The sequence below is a fragment of the Alosa alosa genome, chromosome 10, assembly GCF_017589495.1.
Source record: "Alosa alosa isolate M-15738 ecotype Scorff River chromosome 10, AALO_Geno_1.1, whole genome shotgun sequence".
NCBI classification, from domain to species: domain Eukaryota; kingdom Metazoa; phylum Chordata; class Actinopteri; order Clupeiformes; family Clupeidae; genus Alosa; species Alosa alosa.
The window spans coordinates 1,319,178-1,338,482 of NC_063198.1; the positions used below are offsets into that span (position 1 = coordinate 1,319,178).

A 19,305-nucleotide genomic window follows, 5' to 3' on the forward strand; every position below is an offset into this window, starting at 1 on the left:
TGATTTTTAAATAGTCTGCTGGATAAGTTAATGAAGCTACCAGAGAGAGGGAATTAAGATGAAAGACCTGGGACCCATGGACATGCCAATAATCCAGCAAAAGGTAACAAAGATGTTTTTTTTTCAACCAAAGAATATCTAAGACCTGAAAAAATCTCTTTCCACCTCAGGAAATTACACAAACTCATTTCTCAGCACCAGCCAGCTAACTTACTTGCTCAAATTTCCCTCGGGATGAATAAAGTATCTATCTATCTATCTATCTATCTATCTAGCTATAGTGTCGCGATCACCACATGCGAGTATAAATGGTTACGGCGCTCCCGTGACGTCACATTGTTGCGCTACCGGTCGGGAGTGGCAAGTATGTTGAAGCCTTGTGGGACGCCGGTGTTGAGGATCGTGGATGATTTCCTGTTGCCTATTTTAACTAACTGGGGCCTGTTGGTCAGAAAGTCTAGCACCCAACTGCATATCAGCTGCTCACACTGCATGAAAAGTGTGATTGTCGTCAGTATGCGGCACTGTAGATTGTCGTGGAAGTTCAGGTTAATGGCTGTTCGCGGCAGTTTGCAGGCAACGCCGAAAACTGCCATGAATTGTCAGAAATTGACGTGGGCCTTGCTTGGCAGTCGTCCCCCCATGACCCCCTCCTCCTAATTCTAGGGGAGGTTTTAACATGTAAATGAAAATGCTGTGAGATATACAAATGCAAATCAGGGTAGCAGGGGGAGTGCACCAGTGTTGGTCAAGTTACTTGGAAAAAGTAATTAGTTACTGATTACTGATTACTTATCCAAGAAAGTAATCTAGTTACTTTACTGATTACTTATTTTCAAAAGTAATTAGTTACTTTACTAATTACTTTACTTAGTTACTTTACAAAAACACACTAGCTATACACAACCTGAATACGCTTTTTTAAAACTTGGTTTTATTACTTTCAATCTTAACTTTTTGGTGTGTATACTCTTTCATTCGAATAGATGTAAATAAAATACAGCAAAAAAATATATTAAAACCAAAGTCTCTATTAACATTTACATCTTTTAACAGTTGCAGTGCAGAGAGGAGTAATGCATTTACCAAAACAGAAAATGCTGTTGCATGCCACATTTAGGCTGTTCTATTGTCAAGAAGAGTATGTGTTCAGTATGTGTTTGAACTGTGTGTTTGCAGTGACGCTGCTGGCTATTTTGGTGCCCAAAGCAGAACTGTTAGTTTAAAATATTTCTTAAGAAATACTACTAATTTGATGCAGTTTAACTCATTTATAAATGGTGCGCTGTCACTTTAAAAGCATCTACACAACTCTCATAATGATCAGCTCCATTCAAATATAAGCCTATGGCTAGTCCACAAACTCCACATTTGGCACTACTGTATATTAGCAATAGTCATGATATTAAGTTGGTATAAACAGCTAGCTAGACATTTGCTGTTTGCAATTAAAAGTGATAGCCTATATGAGTCTGGTAGCACCTACCTGATCGGAATGTGTTTCAATCGGCATAGGCTACTGTGCTTCATGTAAATGCTTAGTTTAAGGCAGTGGTTCTCAAACTTTCTTTCATTCCCCACTTTGATCAAGGGGGCCTTTTCGAGCCCCACCTGCCCCTCATCGCTCTTGGTAGGTCAAGCTTAAAATTGGCAAATGTATTGAAATAATGACAAGTTCTAAATATATCCTCTTCAGCAGAGTTAAAATCAGCTGGTGCTGCAGATATAATAATAAATAAATACATGATGTGCCATTGTAAATTAAACACACATATTTCTGCTTTCCAGCAACATATTAGGAAGCATAGGCCAATATTTTACAGCATTGTACAATATATTCAATGAAATACCAACATGCTGCATTAAATGGATCCATTATCCAGTCATACTGAGCACTACTGGTTGGGAAATATTTTTGAAATAAACTTTGCAGGGATGTGATGTAGGCCTACTGTTTAATACATGGGATCACAAGAGTGGCTCCCGAAGCAGACGTTTCAGCGATTTCACTCAGATTCTCAAAGGCATACTGTTGCGATCGAGGCGCCTGTCCCATACCTCAAGTTTTTTGGTGAATGCAGTAATCTTATCTGCTAGGTGAGGTAGGTGCTTGTCTTTGCTTTGTAACTGGAGATTTAACTCATTGAGCTTTCCAAATATATCGCAAAGATAGGCCAGCTTCAAGAAATGTTCATTAGTGAACGTGCTTGCAGATTCAAACATGCGCTCACGCTGCCTTGACACGAGCGCTTCCCTATGAATAACACAGTGCATCCATTGCGCATCGGGTGCTACCTGGGAATAGGCTACAGATAAAACTTTTTTTTTTTTTAAATCCTGTTTTTCGCGCCCTATGGCATGTCTCCGCGACCCAGTAGAGAAACGCTGGTTTAAGGGAAACGAATTATTGAAGACTTCAACACTCACCAGCCCCATTACAAAAAGGCAAAGACCACATTATATTTTTGCCCATTTTCCAAATCACAGTGAATGCAGCCAGAATATTATAATGCCCTGGCTCCTGTTCTAACGGGCCAGTAGGCTACAGGGAACCCGCGACGTCCTCAATTTTCACCTGTTGCTGCAGCTGTCATGTCGGGATCTGGGTGTCTCAATGAGTTTCACATTCCTGTGCCGGCTTGCTAGGTGCTTGCTCAGATTTGAGGTGGAATTTTTCGCTGTAGACAACATTTTTCTTCCCAGAAGAGTGTACAGCGTTAATGTTTTTTTCTTAATGTCTGAACTGCAATGAATTAAATGCTCCATGTTCGCGCTCTCTCCTGCACTCCATGTCTTGCACACGTGTGTCTGTTGTTTACATCTATATCGCGCGCAGCTATAGCCTACATCATTGTCAGGAGTTTTTGCAATTGTAATCCCTTACTTTACTCGTTACTTGAAAAAAGTAATTGGATTACAGTAACGCATTACTTCTAACACGTTACTGCCCATCACTGGAGTGCACTGTGCATGGTGGCATGACTGTGGCCTTTGGTCTTGCTTAAACAGTGGACGTGTTAACCACACAACTCCCAGCAATACGCTCAACAGGCAGAAATTATGCTGGGTATGACATGTCTGTTCCCTGCAAGCTCCAATAAACCTGACTTAAAACAGTCGATAGACTCAAGTTTAGATTCGGATTTTCCCTTCACACCAACACAATGAGAATTTCAGAAGCAAATATATAAATGATTGTCTTTATCACTATCTTCATTCAACAAAAATATATGCAGAACTGCATATATATACTGACTAGATGTCGCCTTCGGCTTCTTAGCATGCGTCAACACCGCCGCCATCTTGTAGCGGGGATCTGAAATTGCTTGAGATTTTGACAATTTATGGTGATTTTATTTTCGCTAGATCTTTGCTCAGATTGACGTTAATGCCTTATAGAGGAGTGGGCCACCGCGGCAAGATGGAGTCTCGATTGACGCATTCGTTCCAATGAACAGCAGTCGTCAAGGCGACATCTAGTCAGTATATATATCTATGGCACAGACAAATGCGACATTCGCGGGTTGCAAATTGTTGAAAATGAGGGAGATCTCCAGGCGTTTACGGGGACGAAAATCATCCTTTTCACGCAGTGTCAGACCCAGGTCTCTGAGCTTTAACACCAGTTTTGATGGTACAACAGTGTTAAAGGCAGAGCTGTAGTCAATGAACAGCATCCTAACATAGGTGTTATTTTTGTCCAGGTGAGCAGGGCAGTATGCAAGGCGATGGAGATGGCATCATCCACGGACCTGTTGTGCTTGTATGCAAACTGGAGTTGATCCAGGAAAGCAGGGAGGTGTGTGTTGATGTAAACTGCAACCAGTCTCTCCAGGCACTTCATCACCACGGATCAGGGGCGGAGCCAGACATTTGAAACATTGGGGGCTTAGCCCAGTGTCACACACAGGAAGGCTTGGAGGGTCCAGGCAGGGCATGCGCCCCAGGGCAGAACATTTTGAAAAATAAACCCTTAAATAATGACTTCTAGTGAATTCTCTGTGTAAACTAATAGACACATTGAGACTTTAAAAATGTGAGACTCAAGGTATATCTGACTGGCACTTTGGGTCTTTCAAGAGGGGTCTATAGGCATAACCTATCTGATCAGCAGGCACTTAGTTAATTAAGCGTTTTTTATGAGTTATGGTTTGTATATTACTAGTGCAGTGCCCGTTCAAACATGCTATTCCTGTAGCCCAATTACATGCCTGCAGGTAGGCCTGCTTTAAAAATAGAATAGGGAAAAACATAATTCCAGGTAAGCATTCAATAATGAATAGGCCTACAGATAATATAATAATATAATAAATGTGAAGTGAGCAGAATTTAAGCATGGCTACATGTGACATTTTTTACAAATCAAAATTACATAATCCTAACAGCTGTTTTGAGTCAAGGCTATATGCTTAGCCTATTGAATAACTTGATGATAGAGAAAACAAACCATTTTGTGAAATGATGCATCATATGAAATTTGCAACAAGTGACATCACACTCTGTCTGCCACTCGTTGCTTGTCGCTGGTTATGCTTTGCATGTGTGGCAATCTGAGACATTCTTTAATTCGGGACTATCATCGCTCGTTTCAATTTAGGACCTTGCAGTTGGAACTGTCGTTTGCTTATTCAAAGTCTAAAGACAGTCCAAAGTAGCCTGGGCTATTCATATAGCATCACACTCTGTCTGCCACTCGTTGCTTGTCGCTGGTTATGCTTTGTATGTGTGGCATTCTGAGACGTTCTTTAATTCGGGATCATTATCGCTCGTTTCAATTTAAGACCTTGCAGTTGGAAATGTCATTTGCTTACTCAAAGTTTAAAGACAGTCCAAAGTAGCCTGGGCTATTCGAAAAATATTTTTTTACGTCATTTTGAAGAGCCACTGCATACCTGTGTGTCTTGGCGTGTTGTTGCTTTCACTTTATTGTTGAGGTCAAACATGTTAAGTTTTTACCCGCGTAACCTACACTGATCCAGCTTTGCCAAAGCCCTGCATCTATCCTCACTGGTAGCTTACAGTACAGTGCTGTGTGGGAGGGGGCGTGGCTAGCGGCGAAAGCCAATGTGCTTCTTTTACCGATATATTTGATGATATCTTTTGCATTTCTTATTCAAACATTTGAAATCAGTCTGACAAACGGTCAGCGAGATATGCGTGCCACAGACAGACAGACAGACAGACAGACAGATATACAGACGCTTCTTGCTTTATAGATAGATAGGCTAGTATACTATGCTGAGACAACCCTGATGGGTTGCTACCTCAATAAATTTTTACAAAGTAGCCTTATGGTCAGGTTTAGCACAGTCCCACACATTGTGAACCCACTTATTATAATGTTCAGTGGAACACATGAAGCTAGTTAGGGGATACATTTTACAAACTGAAATCGCATTTTCCTTTACAGGCCTACAGGCGTCAATGAGAGAACACTTACACTTACATGATTTTGGTTTCGATTTTCTAATTGGAGTAAGTCTTTGTTAACCTGACTCTCGCCAGATGAATTTCGTTCCGCCTAGCTCCACTCATCCATCTGGAACCGATCCATTGGAATGGTGTTTCAGAAGGCTGGGCCTAATCAAAAAATGCTTGCATATGATTGAATAAGCCACTTGTCCGTCATCTATTGACGTGCTACTTCAACCACTCACATCGAAGCCAACCCGTGACGCTGATAACAGTCTCACAGTCTCACGCTTCTACGCTATGTCACATCTATGAAAATCCCGCCCTGCGTCCTGATTGGCTCTACCATACAATCTCGTGCTGAAATCACTCTCAATGGAAGAGGTCCCAGATGGATGTGAGTGAAGCTAGGCGGAGCTAAGCGGAACGAAATTCATCTGGCGAGAGTCAGGTTAAGTCTTTGTGACAACACGTCATGATACATTTGATAATGTTTGATCGTTGTTTTGGTATGAAGCATCTTTTATGTAATTAATGCGCACTCTAGAAAGTGAAAGTAGCCTAACCAAGGCCTACATGCGCTCTGTGTCTGAGCTCTCTGTGCACGTCCGCAATTGATTACGTTCCTCAAATGGAGAACACATCAATCCCATGGTATTGTTTGCCCTAAAATGCATGAAACATGCAAGTTCAAAATCCCTCCGGTAGCCACGTTACATCTCCGTTTCATATTTGCCTAGGCTACCAGCCAACAATAAATGAATTGAACAAACTCAACTGACAACAGGTAAATCTACTGATTCGGTCATTGAGACTATGAATACAGTAGCCTACAACAAACTTTCTGTCTTTCTGAAGTTTATTTTTGTATTCCGGGGTACAATAGCCTAATTGCCTAATGTCTTGACAATAGTTTTTCTTACCAGCTTGCTGTTTAAACTGACTGTGCCACTCTGAACTTTCCTGCCAGGTTTATGACGTAAACCGCTACATCTCAGCTCTGGCATTGCCTAAACTCATCGTGTGGGAAATCAGATTATCTGTCAATATTGGGCTTTGAAAATAAGGGATAGCCTATTTGACCAGTAATTGTAGCCTACATTTTGTAACAAGGGGGAAGGGGAAGGGGAAGTTAAATTAGAATCGTAAATTAGAAAAGTTAAAGATGTCAGTGTAGACTTGTGACAGCTGAGTGGCGCACGTCTTAATTCACTTTTCAACATCACCTGAATGTAATACGTTTTCTTCCTTCGAAATAATTGTAATCAAACGAGTTGATGAGTGGTTCAAAATAGTACTAATAATTGTAACAATATAATTAATAAGGATCTTCCTGCTGGCTATGTAAGCGTGTAATGACCTACACATTTTTGCTCAGTGCCCAAATGCAATGTTACATGGCGATTTAGATAGATAGATAGATAGATAGATAGATAGATAGATAGATAGATAGATACTTTATTGATCCCCAAGGGGAAATTCAAGATTTCTTTGTTTCCCTGAGGATCACACAAAACTACAAGCCCAATTTTGATGAAAGTTGGCGGAATGTAGCAAGGGCAAAGAAAGAATCGCCAGGCAACTTTCCCAGTGTTGCATGACATGGCACTTAGCCTGCATGGATATCTGCATTCTCAGAATGATCTACTTCCGAGATGTCTTCAACATTACATTTTGTGTGTCCTCTTGCTGCAGATCAGACATTTTGCCAGTAATTCAGTCGCAGTGGTGGTGAAGGCAAACAAATTTGATCCTAGCATTTAATTGATCATTAAATTGATCTGTTTTACTCCACGACAGGCTTGGAATTTCATCATTTTAGGGACAAGGCCACTTGGCCTTCAGTTGGGCAGATTTGGTGGGGGGCACAAAGGCCACATGTCAGGGCACCAAGGCCAAAGTTAACTATACAGTAGGCTATAAAAATTATCAAAGTTGTATTGGGGCACCAAGGCCACAGTGTTGTATTGGGGCACCAAGGCCTTTGATTTTTTAAAGGGGCATCACGGGACAGGAGGATGTCTTAAAGCTGCAGTAGGCAAGTCTGACAGATTGAGGGGACTTAGCCAAAATTTTAAATGTTTACAACTCTCATGCCCCTCCCCCACTACCATCGAGCATCCCCTCATCGAGTTTGTGGTCGTCAGTACGCACCAGACTGCGCCAGACTGTGATTGACAGTCAGATCTCACACAGCCCTGCTCTGATTGGACCAGAAGAACCGGGAGCTGTGGAATTTTGTAAAACAAATAACAGGCTCTAGGTGGAGGTAGAAGTGCAGGTTTTTTCTAAAACCGACTGATTTATGTTGTTCTGTCGGAGCATTGTGTCGGTTTCAGTGAATATGATCAAAAAATTGCCTACTGCAGCTTTAACAATGATCAAATTAATTTGCAAACATATTTCTATTTTTAAACAAAGGCAAGGAGTCCATAAAGATGTGGCCTCGGGCCACAGGTTGCTGACCACTGCCCTAGGTAATATGAATGACCTCGTCCACACATAGGGCCCTATCTTACACCCAGCGCATCATGGTGCCAAGCATGATGCAAGTCTTTAGAAAAAAATGCATACAACTTCAAGAAACACCTCACCTCACCTTATGAACTTGTCACAGAATAAGAATATGTCAATAACTCAATTTTAGAGTGATCAGATAGAACCTTACAATTCTAAAGGGACGACATGCTTTAGATTATGCGTTAAGAAAAAAAATAGCCATTACAATGGGACCCAGTGGTCAGTTCCAAAACTGATTACTCTTACCTTCCCATGCATGAGCAGCCTGAGAGTGAGGGTCACATTCATGCCCCCTTCTCCGAAGTCCTGCTCACAGTTCATTCTGGTGTTTGAGTCTGACACAGGGAGACGCATGTAAGTGGCCTGGTCAGCAGGTGGGCTGGCGGTACAATGTGGGGACCTTTGACTTCCCGTTACCACTCTGTTGACACACAACACAGATACATCATTGAGTGAGCTGTGAGATGTACTTTTTGACAGACCATATCAAGGAACATTATCATTCGTGTTTACCAGTGGTGGAGGAAGTACTGAAACTCAGTACTTAAGTAAAAGTACAAATACACAGAGAAATACTTACTTTAGTAAAAGTAAAAGTACCACAATGACAACCCTACTTAAGTAAAAGTAAAAAGTACCTGCTTTTAAATGTACTTTAAGTATTAAAAGTAAAAGTATTTGCATTATGATTTATTCTCTTATCTATATTCTAAAAGAAAAATCAGTATGGGCTGTGGCATTTTAATTAAGCTAGTTTTAGGTTATACTCGACTAGATAGTTTTAAGCTAATGCAATTGTGCTTACCATCTGTGGCCCATTTTACATTCTGACCTACAATTCTAGAGCCTGTAATTCTGGTTATCTACTAGGGTGATCTGCTGAGTAAAAGATCATCCAGCAAAACACGAGAGCCTGAAGTTTAACGGGGTAGACAAGGGAAACGTCGGGTGGATCGTAATGCCAATTCTGCTGATTGAACAGAAAAGTTGCTGAGAAAGGTGTCTTTATGATTAGGTTCAGTTTCACTTGCGCAGACGCACAGAGACATTGAATGAGCGCTCACATTACTACCCCCAAGTGTAGGCTATGCCTCTTTATTTGATCACACACAATTAATAAAGATTTCCTAATCTGGAAATTGTTATGTTTTTTTTCGGCCAGTGGTTCTATAATACAGTAGTCTACCATTCATTTGTGCCGCAAATGATCAGACGTGTGACAGAAGCAGGGGCATAGCCTGTAACTTCGCTGATCCGTGGGTAGCAATCTCATCGGAGAGGAGGCCCTAACGCTGCAGATAACAGACAGAAGGCACAGAACACAGTTGCATGTCCAGTAGCCATGGGTCTAGTGAATATAGCCTACCGAGTGCAGATGGCTACAAGCTCACGCTTTGCCTGGTCTAGACTAGAAGCTTATGTTTCAAAGGTTTAGAAGCTGGGCACGTAGAGCTCCAGAATCTTTGGTAGCAACCCCGCCCCCTGGTAAAACAAACGTGTTTGACATAGAGAAAAAAAACTGATCATAAAATGTATCGTAAAAAGGAACGATGGTGTTGTAGAAATGTAGCGGAGTAAAAGTACAGATAATTGCTGTAAAATGTAACGAAGTAAAAGTCAAAAGTATGCACTATAAATTCTACTTAAGTAAAGTACAAATACGTGGAAAATTTACTTAAGTACAGTAACAAAGTATTTGTACTTCGTTACATTCCACCACTGGTGTTTACTGGGATGCATGATACATAGGCAGTCATCTAGGATATGTTTTCCTGATTCATCAATCTAATAGGGGTGTGACGATACACTCAGCCCACGAGATGATACACAATATTGGGTTCATGAGAACGAAACAAGACAATATTTTAACACTATTTTTAAGAAATCTTCAATGATGAAATATGTGACTGGAAAAAAATGCCTTTTATTGACTGAAAGTCACAGAATGCAAAACAATCCAGGTGCATTTTGAAAATTTTCAAACCAAGTACAAGTATTTACATTAGGCTAGAGTGCCCTACAGAATTATTGGCACCCCTGGTAAAGTTGACTAGGTGTCTGTGAACTTTAAGCAGTAGTTCATAACTAAGGTATGAAAATAAAGTGTGACAGAGGTTAAATGATTATTATTATTAGTAACTATTATTAGTAATTATTAGTAACTATAGTTTTTAGAAAGATTATTATTAGGGCCAGAGCACCAAAGGTGCAAGGGATATGGACCTCCCTAAGAAGAATATAAGCACCCCCCCCCCCCTCAAGTGGGTAAGGCTGGAAGTTTGTAGGATATCAATTGTTGCACTGCATATCACATATGTCATAAATTGTTTACTTGGAAGAATTTCATTGTACCCATATTTGTGGTGTAGCGCCACCTGTGAATAGTGAATATCATTGGTGTAAAATGTCACATCCAACAGACAGTGAGTAAGTGTTTCCAATGTATAGCACTTGCAAAAACAAATACAGGGTTCCCACTGGTCATGGAATTTCTGGAAAGTCTATTCCAGACATGGAAAGTCAGGGAATTTCATCATTGTTGGGGAAAAGTCATGGAATATCAGGGAATTTTGTTGTAAATCTACTTGCCAAAATACAATATATATTTCCATGCAAGATTGGTTATATCTGGTTATTAGCTTTACTGCTTGCTTGAGTAGTTGTGGTTAGTCCAACTTTGTTCAATGCCCATTCATCTCGTGCGCAAAAAAGTAAAAGATTATTGAATGCTATGCGGCTGCTCTGAAATCTTTGGTCAGTATATTGTACCATTTAATTCATTATATTGTAGGTCATGGAATTATAATTTTTTGTCAGGGAAAGTCAGGGAAAAGTCATGGAATTTTACATTTGACTTAGAGTGGGAACCCGGCAAATAGCACACACATCAGATACATTTGACGCATGCACCACATTGAGTGAGTGCATTTTTGGATTCCGGAATATCATGTGTCGCGGACTGCAGGTGCTCGGGCCCTCCATTGCCGCTTGCAGCTCTATTTAAAGTGTTAGGATTGTATACCATTATAGGATTGCCATTGGGATTGTATAACATTAATTCAATAAGTGTAAGCTTAATTAATGACTGAAATAAGGAACACTAATATATTTGAAAAATATTCAGCTTTTGGACTTGGCACACATGAAATGTGCTACTAGAATTTGAGGAATTCATCTAGATTAGAATCTTCACATAGTTTGTTTTTCTTTTAACCCTATTTTCACATTGACCATGCTGATGCATGGCTTGTGTTTTATGCCCACAAATATAATACATTCCCAAAAACATAACAATAGTTGCCTACCACAAATGTTACATCGTTACACCCCCAATTATCACCACTTTTGTTCGGAAATTCTAAAACAACGATGTTTTTTAACACTTTAAAATTTTATTAAATTAACCTTACATTTTTCAGTAGCCATAGGTGTGTAGATTTGAACAAAATCTGGTTTGGTTCTTAACGGAAGCATTTACTGCCTGAAATATCCGATTTTGTTGACCACGCTCAGAGTTATAGTGCTGGCCTGATGGGTCGCCTATTTACGCCGTTTCAACGGCACATGAACGGTTAAACCAAGAATTCTCGTCATGAAATTAAAATTTCTTGCCTTACAACACTGTTTACAGCTTTTTGAGTCACGGTAAAAAGTCATTTTTGGTACATAGCTAATTTAGATACACCTATGGTGTGGGTGCTTGCGTTTCTTTAGGAAACCGCCGTCTTGGTTTGTATATAAATGGATATTAAGTGACACATACACGCAAGACGGCGGAAATACGGGACCGACGGTAATAGTTCCAATAACTCATTTCCCACCAACCCATACTGTGATGATTTTTATGTTTGCAGAACTTTCAAAATCCCTTGACCAACGTTTTTGAAAGAAAGCTCTGGAGATGACACAGAGATGCATATTCAAACTGCAGCCTAGGATGAGTTTGAGAAAATGCATTTTCTGTGGGTCAGTGGGAATTATGTGACATATTAAAGAGAGGGAACAAAAATATACATGCAACATGATGATCTCAGGATAATGTGAAAAAATGATTTCCTTACATGTACTCTTAGCTGTAAAATCCTGAGATCATGTATACATTACAATGGATACATATGCATGTGCAGATTTCCCAAAAGGCTATTTTTCTAAATGTCTTATTTCAGTTCATGAACAATAAACAGAAGTATATCTGGAACTGCTTGTGTTGTTTGTCAGACATAGATCATAAAAAAACTTTGTTCAGAGAGAAATAAATGTGATACAGAATGAATGGGTAAATCAAAAGAGAAACTCAGTAAGACAACGTATACTGACAGATATTTCAGAAAGGCCTTATGGCTGTCCCCATCCCACATTCCAAAAGTAGGTCACAAACTGATGTTAGCATGAAGCATGCGGCACAGAATATGAAATAGCAAAATATCAATTTTTAGTGACATTCTAGCCACTAGTCTTAGAGAGCATGTGGCACCATTTAATAAAAACACAGATAACTGGTGAATCTCAATGTTAAATACTGCTCAGTGTTTGTTCTTGGGAGTTTTCTTGCCACAACTGCTTATTACAGTTTAATTGTATTTTCTTTGTCACTCATTTATCTCAGTGCAGTGCCCGTTCAAACATGACAATCCTGTAGAAAACCCGTAGCCCAATTACACGTCCGCAGGTATGCCTGCTTTAAAAATAGGATGATAGGGAAAAACATCATTCCAGCTAAGCATTCAATAATGAATACTGAATATTATATTATAATATATTAGCCTATAATAAATGTGCAGTAAGCGGAATTTAGGCACGGCTGCTGCTGTTTTGAGTTAAGGCTATGTGTATTGTTAAGCTTATTGAATAACTTCCTGATAGAGAAGACAAACCATTTTGTGGAATGATGCATCATCATATGACATTTGAAAAGATGTGATTCAACAATCTCTGGCAGTCTATAAGTGACATCCTGCTCTGTCTGCCATTCGTTGTCTGTAGCTGACTGCTTTGATGTAGGCTGTTTGTTTAGCCTATTGAATAACTTGATATATGAATATAATGGTATAGAAGACAAACTATTTTGTAGAAAGATGCATCATCATATGAGATTTGCAATGATGTGACTCAAAAACAGTCTTTGGCAGCATAAGTGATATTTCTCTCTGTCTGCCACTCGTTGTCTCTGCGTGGCATTCTGAAACTTCCTTAAATTCGGAACCATTAGCCTATAGCTTGTTTCAATTTGGGACCTTGCAGTCAGAATTGTCGTTTATTCAAAGTCTCTAATCCAAAGTAGACTGGGCTATGCAAAGTGTCAGTTTATTGCACATCCTTTTTATGTCATTTTGAATAACCACTGCATACCTGTGTTTGTTAGCGTGTTTTTCAAAATCTGCCGAATCATTTTATGCAAGCAAACTGCATACATGTCTTTACTGTTGATGTCAGACATGATAATCATCAAAACATCTTGCATCTTGACCCATGCTGTGCCCTGATTCAGTGCTGCCAAAACTTGTCTCACAGATGCTTGCATTGAATGCAGTGCTGGAGACGCACCACCTTCACTTTATATGGGCTTACGTCATCTGTTGTGCAAGTAAATTGTGGTTCTGTCTTTTCTCCCATTGCCTCTGTCAAAAAGTTGAAGTGTTCAACTTTTGCTACACCAACGGAGAACAATGCAAGGCACCAGCCAATCAAATTATGGTTATGCTTCAAGATATACACCATAGTACACACCCCGACTGTTGGGAAAACCTACCAGCATGCAGTAACGCAACGCAACTGTGTGCATCTAGGGTTACCCACTCTGTCTCTGGTCCTGCGCTGTGCGAGAGGGGGAGTGGGCGAGCGGAAATAGCCAATGTGTGCTTCTTTTACTGATATATTTATAGTGGATGGAATCCACTATCTTGAAATCTCCTGGCTTCTTCTTCTTCTTATAACCTTTTCTTTTTACCTTTTCAAGAATGAATGCGACTCTAACCGCTTAATGTACAGACATGTTGAAATAACCGTTGTTTAAGATTTTCTTAAAAGTTTATACTTTTTGAGAAATAGGGGATTAAAAATGTTAAAAAGCTAATTTTCCCCCCATTGACTTGAATGTCTGTGATGTCATAATGGCCTAAAGCCAGCTGCGGTCGTTAAGCTCCCAGAGTAGTTCCCGGGCTAATCAGAACACTGGCACAGGTGTCACCTGTAAATCCAACTGTCTCAGCTTCTAATGCATACAATCTGGCGCTCCCTAAAACTAGATAGATAGATAGATAGACAGATACTTTATTGATCCCCAAGGGGAAATTCAATTACACATAAAAACTACACATCCTGTTTAAGTGTTTCCCGTGTGTCAAAATAAAAGTCACAGCCATATCTCATTCTTTGCGCATTATATCTCCAGAACAGCTTGACGCATATGCTTCAAATTTGGTACAAGTGTTTGTATGGACTCAAAAGATGAAGTGAGTTGATGTTGGAGGTCAAAGGTCAAGTCCATGAATACTCTGAGCGTGATATCTCAAAAATGCCTTGACATGCATGCCTGAAATTTGGTATGAGTGTTTGTATGGACTCAAAGATGAAGTGAATTGATGTTGGAGGTCAAATGTCAAGGTCAAAATCACCTTGAGTGTTATATCTCAAGGTTTTTTGGTAGAAGATTCAATGTTTTTTTTCCAGGAATCTCCCCACCAACATTAAGCCAGCAGCTTTCCATCCACTATTGTAATTCCTCTGGCATAACATTTCTAGTTAACAATATCTTTTGAATTACGTATCCAAACAAACTTGGCACTGCACTTACTCGTGCCCATAGCAAGACACCTGCCAAGTTTAAAATCAATTGGATGAACATTTTGAGATATGCGAGCCTAACCTCCATGAAGCTGGCCCCACATGTCATACTAAAAATATTCATTTTTATTCATTTGTGCTATTCATTTGTGCTACCTTTGATCGGCAAAACACCAAGCTTGCAAGCTAACAAGCTAACTACACTCCACTGTTTTGAGTGGACACATATCGTACTGTAAATCCAGACATCTTTATAAGACCAAGACTAGCAGTGCATTCCAAATAAAACTGTTAGCAATCAAGTTCCCTGTGAATTTTACATCCAGTGCAGTCGGTAAGGAGTAGGGAATACAGCATAAGGACCCTTGTGATCGGAATGCAACCGTAGCTAACAAGCTCATTGATACTGCCAGGGGCTAGGCTTGCAATGCTAAGTGCTGTTCCCATAAGGTGCATCCCATCCCTCTATTTACATGCGGCCTCTCTCCTAGGACCTCTTGTGTTTCCTCGCATATCGGCCCTTTCTTCTCTCTCCTTGTTTTCACCTCCTCTGGTTGCAATTAGATAAATTAAGCATACTCGATGGGCATGAGCTGGAGGACTGAGCATCCTATGCATAAACATTTTCAGTCAGAATTGTGCGATCATAGACCTCTGAAGTTCGCCTACAAAAAAGAACAACGGCCATCTATGCCCATATAAGGAGATCCGAATGTTAATTGAAGCTAACTACCTATGGCAAGTTACATTGCAATTTAGCTCTGGGGTAGCAGTTTGCCGTCTTAACGTATCGAAGATCACAGTACCCACTTGAAGGCAGAGGACAAAAGTGTGTTGAGCAAAATGTCTGCATTTCAGACTTCTTTGTCCCCACGAGAGTTTAACATGTGCGATAATTCAAAATCCCCATGTTATTTTCCCCTAGGAAAAAACACCAGATACCAGATCTCAAAGATGGCAGCTTTTTTGAAGGCGAACTTCAGAGGTCTATTGGTCCAAGCTGTCAAGGTAAAAAGGTCCCTCCCACGTCTATCAACTTTCGGTTTACTACAAATTTGTAGGGATTTATTAGCGACAATAAATTGTTCTGCTTAGGCTGCCTTCACATGCTCTATGCCCCTTTATGAGTCATCATATTTGTCATCAATGATATACTCTCTGCTTTATTGCTCTACTCATTCCTGTAATAATAATATCATACCACATACCCTTTTTCAATGCTGGCCCTACTCTGAATGTATACTCTACTCTGAACTCTGAATGTATCATACCATTATTCATTGTGAATCATCTACATATATTCGACCAGGTTCCTTTTTACCCATACAAAAATGTGATATATGGCAATATATGAACATATATGTCAAATAACAGGGACTTAATATTCAAAAATAAAAAATATCAGGGACTTAATATTTTTTTAATTAATAATTGTACTTATATGGACATATATGTGATTCAAATATTTGTGTCAAACATATATTCAAAGCTATATGTCCATACATGCATAAAAAATATTTAAATTTTTAATTATTTATTAAATATTTATTTATAAAATTATTTATTTATAAAATTATTTTTAATTTTTATTTAAATAACATTACATATATTTTGAAATATATTTACCTTATATGAGTGCAAATATATGTCCATATCATATATTAACATATATGCAACTGACATATATTTTCTGACATATATATCTTGAATTTCCCCTGGGGATCAATAATCAATCAATTCATCATATGAATTTAATTAAATTGTATTAATACATTGGCATAACATAATAATTTTGTCATAACATGCAAACTGCATATCATGCATCTGCATAACTGCAGAAGCAAAAATGAATCCAAATGATGCAGACTAAATGTAACATGCATCATTTGGAGTAATTCTTGCTTCTGCAGTAGAGAACAGGTTGCCCCCCCACACACACACACACATACACAGATCTATTGATCTAGCTGGTCATTTGAAAGGCAGGATGGCGCCAGTGAGCAGTACTTAATTCTCTTCTCTCCCCCCTCTTTTCTGTCGATCATTCCCTTTACCTTTCATTTTGTGATACTTTCGTTTGCTGTAATTACACCAGACATAATGGCAGAATTAATATGCGGTTACATTCCTTGTTCTGTCGGTCAGTTTGCTCCCATTGTTTATGTACCTGTTTATCCACATGCCCTGACAATCATGGTACAATGTGTAAAGACAACTCCACCTATAACAGACAATGTAACTCCAGTGTTTCTGCTATTATGTAAACATGATGAAAAATATAATTCAATAGCACTGAACTATTTTGACTACTATTTGGAATGGAAACACAGAATCCAAAACTGAAAACGTAGTAATTTGATTCAAGCTTCCCAATTTCCAGGATTGCATTGTGAATGTTGCCCATCACCACCAAACTTCAAGAAGAGGAATTTGAAAAAATGACCTTCTGAGTATCTGACAGTTCCCATTCAAAAGTCCACTGTCACTGTAGAAAAACATGTAAAATTATCCAAAAAGAGTCAAATCTCGATCAAATGGTGGTTCATTGATCACACATTGCTATTTTGACACCACTGAAAATTAGAACACTAATGACCAAGAAAACTGGTCTAAAGTGAAATGTGCAGTGGTAGCAAAGTGGATACAGAGCTGGGAATGCAGCAGTTAGAAAAAGTTGTGGACTCGACTCCTGGCTGCCACCATTGTGCCCTTGAGCAAGGCACATTTAATTGAATTACCCTGAGTTGCTCCAGGGAGACTAGCCATTGTAATATTTGATGCATGTAATTTGCTTTGGATAAAAGCATCAGCCAAAGCTAAGAAGTCTAGTTTCTGATCTGCCTAGTCGCGAAACTTAAGCAACAAGTCCCTGGCAACACAATTGTTGATGTACTTGGATGAATGTCCTTAGGATTTTTAACCAGTCAATCAAATGTTATTTGGGTAAGTGTTTTTGAGGCTATGTTTTTGATTGTAACCCCTTGTCAGTCAGTATTGTGAAAGTAAATAACTATGTGTAAGACTGTTTTGTCATTGCTTACAATTTCAACTAGAATTCATTTCTGATGAACTGCAAAGTGTGCTTGCTCAGGTTAGTTTCGCTTTCGATAAAATCCAATATAGCGGAAGAACGACAAGGGTCAGTCATGCCTTCTTCTTAAGCAACTTACACCGGTTTTGGCCGGACGTTCCACAGATGGACTGGTGGCAATATCTCAAAAGGTCTAGGAGCAGGCGCTGGCCAACAAAATGGACTGACGGGAATAATAATAACAATAACTAGAATTCATTTCGAGAAACTGCAAAGTGTGCTTACTCAGGTGTGGTTCACCTATGGGAGCAGGTAGTGGAATAGGCTGGTTGAACTTGGTTTGCTTCTAACAGTACTCATTTTTCAACATCGGGCTTACGGGTAAGTTACGTGCATTAACGCACGTCTGAAACGGCAAAACCCATTTTTGATAGTTGCAGTGTCCCCTAGAGGGTCGAAGGGCACTACATTTTGTGTGCATTGTCAAGTGTTGCTGAGATATGACCTCATGTGACCTTTGCTCAGCTGTAGTTCACCAACATGAGCAGGTTATAGTGGATTTTATTTATTTTAGAAATTAGGATAGTTATTGTTAGAAATGTTAGAAATTATGATTATTCAGGAGTTTGATCTGTGGTAGCGTTATTTTCTCCAACTGAAAATTTTATCTATTTTCAAACCTAGGTGTTCTCCTAATATTTCGTTACATTTATCTTGCCCAGTGCTCTCCGTTCCTGTGATAGTTTTGAGTCTCTTATGAGTTATGGTTTGTATATTATAGTATTTGTTTTGTCATTATGCTATTGATTGAATTTACATTATTGTTTATTATTGCTATTCTCTTTCATTTTCATTGTTTATTTTTATTAGGCTATTGATTAAATTCACATTATTGTTTATTATTGCTATTCTCCTTAATGTAGTCTTACCAACATTTTAAATTGTTCACTGTTAAATTTAACTATTGTATGTTTTTATTTGTATGTCGCTTTGAACAAAAACGTCTGCCATAAATGCATTCTAAATGTGGTTTGTTACGTTCAATGCAGCCCATTACACACCCAGTGGAGGGCGATGTGGTATAGCATAATGAATGACTGAACTAGGCTTAAGGCTAACAAGAGTGAAATGTAATAGGTGCAGTGATGGCTCATGACTCAATACAAGTCAACAATCATAGCCAGAATTGTATTAAAAATAGACAAAAAGTCAAAGTCTGGTAAATTGTGATAGAAATACTGTAAATTTTGGCCTACACATTAAAAGCAATAGAGTCCACTATATTGCAACCCAAAGCCTAAAGACATGGCAAGATAAGCTACACAATCTTGTTTTTGGATTTCTATCCCCTTATTCTCTTTATTTTAAGTTCACAGCGCAAAGATGGCATGCATCAGAAGAGGATGCTTTATGCTTCATGAAGAATCAAAAAGATTGCCGTGGCACTGCTCTAGATGTTTCGTTAAATCTTCATAACATTTTTGAATTTCCCCTTGGGGATCAGTAAAGTATCTATCTATCTATCTATCTAAATTACTTTGTGAGGTGGAGAGATCTTT

General features: G+C 39.1%; 1 protein-coding gene across 4 annotated transcripts in view; it reads right to left on the reverse strand.

The window, feature by feature from the left end:
- The window catches only part of pcbp4 (poly(rC) binding protein 4), a 130,256-nt gene that overhangs the window by 89,616 nt on the left and 21,335 nt on the right, over positions 1–19,305 (reverse strand). For all 4 annotated transcript variants that reach the window (XM_048254536.1, XM_048254537.1, XM_048254535.1 and 1 more), the window contains one exon: positions 8,179–8,353. In XM_048254536.1, coding sequence (XP_048110493.1) covers positions 8,179–8,286 — 108 coding nt within the window. In that variant the 5' untranslated portion in view covers positions 8,287–8,353. The remainder of the gene's footprint in view (positions 1–8,178; positions 8,354–19,305) is intronic.